This window comes from Etheostoma cragini, chromosome 17, assembly GCF_013103735.1.
Source record: "Etheostoma cragini isolate CJK2018 chromosome 17, CSU_Ecrag_1.0, whole genome shotgun sequence".
NCBI lineage: Eukaryota > Metazoa > Chordata > Actinopteri > Perciformes > Percidae > Etheostoma > Etheostoma cragini.
In genome coordinates, this window is record NC_048423.1 from 24,048,024 (window position 1) to 24,053,438 (window position 5,415).

General features: G+C 43.9%; 1 protein-coding gene across 1 annotated transcript in view; it reads left to right on the plus strand.

Moving 5' to 3' along the window:
• Positions 1-3,727: 3,727 nt before the first annotated feature.
• Positions 3,728-5,415, plus strand: part of LOC117960570 (alpha-internexin-like) — a 1,930-nt gene continuing 242 nt past the window's right edge. Inside the window, exons 1-2 of the mRNA XM_034898545.1 lie at positions 3,728-4,053; positions 4,935-5,216. Coding sequence (XP_034754436.1) covers positions 3,763-4,053; positions 4,935-5,216 — 573 coding nt within the window. The 5' untranslated portion in view covers positions 3,728-3,762. The remainder of the gene's footprint in view (positions 4,054-4,934; positions 5,217-5,415) is intronic.

The window sequence follows — 5,415 nt, forward strand, 5'->3', positions numbered from 1 at the left end:
CACACACACAGACACAGACAGACCCACACACATGCACGCACAAACACAGACACAGACAGACCCACACACAGAAAGACAGACACACACAAACACACACAGACAGACAGACACACACACACACACAAAGACAGACAGACCAACAGTAAGACAGATACTATACCAGTACAAATGCATTTCTCTTCCTCAGCCAGGCAGAAGCTTTTTGTACCACTTCTTCCTCTTTGGTTTTTGCATTATCTGGCTCTGAAGATCTACCAGCTGGGACCTCAAGGTGCTCTCAGTCTTCTCCCACTCCTGCTCTTTTTCCAGCTGAGTCAGCTTCAGGCTTTCTGTGGCCTGAAGATGGGATGCCTTGTCCTCCTTCCACTGCTTTAGATTACTCTCCAGCTGCTTCTCAGTGTTCTTCAGAGCAGCGAGGAGGCAGTCACTCACAAAGCTCTGCTCCTCATTCTGATCCACATAGGAGGTTCTTGATTTGTCGCTCTCCTCCAGCAGTGAGGTTTTGTCCTGCTGCCATAGGACACGTTCACTCTCCAGCTGATGTTTATACTTTTCCTCAAGGGCAGCCATGAGGGTCTTGTTGTTTGTGTCCTGTCTCTCCAGCTGGGCTCTATGTGAAGCCTGGAATCTTTCCAGAATCTTCTTTGCCTCCTCGTCCTGTTTTAGGAGATCTTCCTCCACCTTGCTCAATTTATCTTTCAGCTCCTGAGCTTGAGCCCTCTCCACTTCCAGATGTCTCTCCAACACCACGTTGGTAGTCCTACTTACCGTTAGTATCCGTCTCTCTTGTCGAATCTTCAACTTCTGAGTTGCCACAAGATTTTTAAAGCCCTGCATCTCTCCTTTCATCTGCTTTAAATCGACTTTTAGGGCGTCAGTGATAAAGTACTGCAAGTCCAGATGTTTTGGGGCTTTTTCCAGCTGGGGTTTCAGACAAGCTGTTTCCCTGGTTGGGGAGGGGACACGTTCAGCCGGAGCCTCATCCAGCTGGGCTCTACGGGAAGCCTGGGATCTTTCCAGTGTCCCCTTTGCCTCCTTCTCCTGTCCTTGAGCCCTTTTCATCTCCAGAAAGCTCTCCAAGTCTACCTCCACGTTGGTGCTCCTACCTACCTTGAGCTTCTGTCTCTCTTTACAAAGCTCCATCTTCTCAGTCTCCACCTCCTTTTTAAGGGCCTGCTTCTCTCCCTTGATCTGCTTTAATTCTCCCTTCAGGTCTTCAGTCACGAAGTACTGCAGGTCCAGATCCTTCTGGGCTTTTCGAAGCCTGTTGCTGGTTTTGACCAGCTTGGATCTCAGATGCTCCATTTCCCCGGGTGGGGAGGGGACACGTTCAGCCAGAGCCTCATCCAGCTGGGCTCTATGGGGAGCCTGGGATCTTTCACGTATCTTCTTCACCTCCTCCTCCTGTTTTTGGAGAGCTTCCTCCGTCTTGCTCAATTTCTCTTTCAGCTCCTGAGCTTGAGCCCGCTCCATCTCCAGAAAGCTCTCCAACTCGACCTCCACATTGGTTCTACTCACCTTGAGCTTCTGTCTCTCCTTACAAAGCTCCATCTTCTGACTCTCCACTTCCTTTTTAAGGGCCTCCTTCTCTCCCTTCATCTGGTCCAATTCGACCTTCAGGTCTTCATTGAGGAAGAACTGCAGGTCCAAATCTTTCTGGGCTTTTCGCAGCCTGTTGCTGGTTTTGACCAGCGTGGATCTCAGATGCTCCGTTTCCCTGGGTGGGGAGGGAACACGTTCAGCCAGCTGAACTTTTAACTTACCTATCTCCTTCTGCATCAGGTCTTTCTCATGGCCCCAACTGCTGCCCTCTCTCTGTAGTCGGAGCTGATCGAGGAGATCGGCCAGCAAGTCCTCCCGGATGATCAGGTGAACTCTCCCCTCAGATTCACATTGGGTGAGCGTCGCCTGGCTGTCCTTCACCTCACACCGTACCTGTTCTTCAAGGTAACTGAGGTAGAAATCGATTGGTTGATTCTCTCTGGTGTTGAATTCCATGTTTTCCAGTGTTTTTGTCTCCTGTAGCAATGTGCACCTTTGGATTGTCAAAGTCAAACTGTCTCTGATAGAAACTGCTGTTTGAGTGAATGTTTGTCAGAACTCAAGTTGGGTCTAGTATTCAGTGTGTTGTCATGACAACAACAACATGTATTCTTAGTTTTTCAGTCCTAATGGTCATTCTATTGTTGCTATGGGACACCAGTTTGTTTATGTTTGAATATACAGTATGAATGCAATAATTTCTGACGGTTCCTAAAATATGGCAGAAAGACCACTTTACAAAATATGGAAATGAAAAATATGAGCAGTACACACAAGTCTGCATCAGTTGGGCCGTCATTTTCTCTAACTCCATTCACCATGTGCACTCAGCAACTTCCTATTGTTTAAGACGTGCATTTATCACAATAAAAATAAAATAATAATAATATATAGAAGTGCATCGACATAAAATGTTGATATAGATAATTGTAAAACAATAAACATGATCTTGACTTTGCAACACTGTAGTCAACAATTTACTTTTACTCCATACTCACCTGTTTCATGGCTGGGGATAATTTCCCATGTTGCATACAGAAACAGTTAAAACACTTTTTAATTCAACATAATTTACAAAGCGGTCATATCACACTGAAAGCTGATATTTTTTCACTAGCAACCTACACGTGTCATCTGTCAAATCCAGCTGCATTTTCAGTTTTGAACAAAACCGTTCAGGGGTTATTACACCAAAGGTGGGACGTGCGTAATGGTTCATCTGTCCCTCCTGGACGGGACAAATGAAACAGCATGTGGGGTGGGGGGGGGACGTATGAAACATAAAGTTTAAGCCATATAAACTTCCCACAACTTTAATATTTCACTATACATCATGGATGGTACTTCCAAAAGCTGGTATTTTAGATAGATTGTTGCGTAAATGTCTGTTAACTCATTGCCGTCATCGTGAAGCGCGTGTGAAGCGGTTATTGAAATATTATGCACTGTGGATGATTCTTTCATTTTTATAGCTAGAACAGTATGTTTTTACAGTTATATCATGTTTCTAGGGTGGAAAATGTCGTTTCACTAGGTTTTTACGTGGGTTAGACCACTGCACGCACAAAGAACTCAAACCACTAAACCACTCCAACCTGTATTCCTGGTGGGCACAAATATCTTTTCATCTTTTCTAAAACTGCTTTTCCATGTCTCACCTACATAAATTAGTGTATAAACACAGATATTTGTGCATTTACTTAAAATCCATAGAGTTATAGCCAGGTCCATTGACACAGCCATATGCCATTATCGCCTGTTTTGCATGAAATATGAAAGTTTGGGCTTTTGACTCAGGTTTTCATTCATATTTGTCTTATTCAACAAACAATGAACTAAATAAACAAAGAAATACTATGATCATGTCTCCATGTCTTACAGACTCACGGCATCACAGTGCAGCACTAATTGGGAATCCCATGTGTGGTGGTGATGTCCTCGGTGGACGGTTCCATCGCTTTACGCACGCAAAATGATCTCGAGGAATGTCATATTTAACACAAATAATTAGGCCTACATGGGTGTTTGCAAATAATTAGGCTTACGTGAGTGTTTGCTTTCATCACTTTAACTTTCAAAACCATTCAACATTTGTCTCAACTGCACAAATGTTTCACAGTCGTGTAACGTCGTGCGTAACTTTACGCATGGTTCGTTCCAGTCTATAAACTCTCGCAAAGCTCTTTAAGCTCCTTAGTTTTATTTCTGACTCCAGCAAAGATGAGTCACGGAGACCGTTACACCTCGTCGTCCTACCGGAAGATTTTCGGGGATTCTCCCAAGTTCCCCGTGGCCTCCTCCCGCATGGGCAGCGCCTCTCACCGGGGCTCCCCGGGGCTCCGGGCCATGGCTGGCTCCCGCAACAGCGGGTCCTCCCTGAGCCTGTACAGACGGATCGGCCGCTCCACCTGTTACTCTCCGGTCCCCAGTGACTCCCTTGACTTGACCCAGACCTCCGTGGTCAACAATGAATTCAAAGTTATCAGAACTAACGAGAAGGAGCAGCTGCAGGTATGTGTGACGGGTTGAAACAAATGTACTAAAATATTAACTTCATGTGACATGAAACATGTGACTTTATGTCACATTGTTGTGTCTAATGCACAGAACCGTGGTCAGTGCATTTAAAATAGAAAATCTAAATGTGTGTAAAGCAGAAAACGTGTTGAGAAGAGGTTTTGTTCTCTGTGTGTCAGTTTAACCCTTGTGTGTTCTTCCTGTCAAAATTGAAAATCAACACTTTTGTTGATGCTTTATAACTTTTTCTCACGTTTTTGTCCCTCTTTTTAACACTTTTGACGCTATTTTGAATGTTTGTCACTTAATTCCCCCAAATAACATGATTGATTCCACCCAACGCTCTTTGGCAAGTACAAATCTCTACTTTCATTATTTTTGGGGTGTTTTATTCAATTTTGTAGCATTTGAAAAAGAGAATTGTTTTTGAAATAGTATTGAGTAAAAGTTGACATATTCCAGTCTGTGATTATCATCAACATCCATTCCTTTAATTTTAGTCTCAATAATTCCTAATTTCTGCTTTAGTAACTCAAACATTAGGTATAATTTCCCATAAATGAGGTTCATTGACCATAAATTGCAAAAATAACTGCAAAGTGTTGAAAAAAAGGACAAAAACGTAGTAAAAACTTGAAAAACGTCGATGAAAATAACTGTTGAACTAAAGTAAAAAAGTCATTATTATGTAGTGTTGAAAACATCAAAAATGTGGAAAACAATGCAAGAGTTAAAAATGATAAAAGCCTCAACAAAAGTTTTGATTTTCAATTTTGCCAGGAACACAAAGGTTAAAGGTGAAGTGAACCAAGTGGTCTCATTCCATATCTATGGAGGATGGGTGATGATTAATAAGCGTTTGTCCCGTTGCGTAGGGTCTGAACGACCGCTTCGCCGTCTTCATCGATAAAGTGCGCCACCTGGAGCAGCAGAACAAGGCGTTGGAGCTGGAGCTGGTGGCGCTGCGGCAGAAGCAGGGCGAGCCGTCCCGCGTGGCTCACCTCTACCAGCAGGAGCTGATAGAGCTGCGCTCGCAGGTGGATGAGCTGAGCCGGGACAAGAACCGCATCCTGATAGAAAGGAACAACATGGAGGACGAGCTGCAGGTAAAACCGTTGGCTGGTAGAGGAGAAGGAGCACATACAGGGGGAAGGGTGGTAACTGACCCTTTAATTTTAAAGTGCTCATACTATGCTTTTTGGCTTTTCCTTTTCCCTTATTGTGTTATGCATCTTTTTTTGTGCATGTTATAGGTTTACAAAGTGAAAAAGCCTAAAGTCTGCTTCTGACTGGCTAGTAGTCCTTACCTAGGTACTGTCAGGGCCCTCATACTCTGCTTCTGACTGGCTAGTAGTC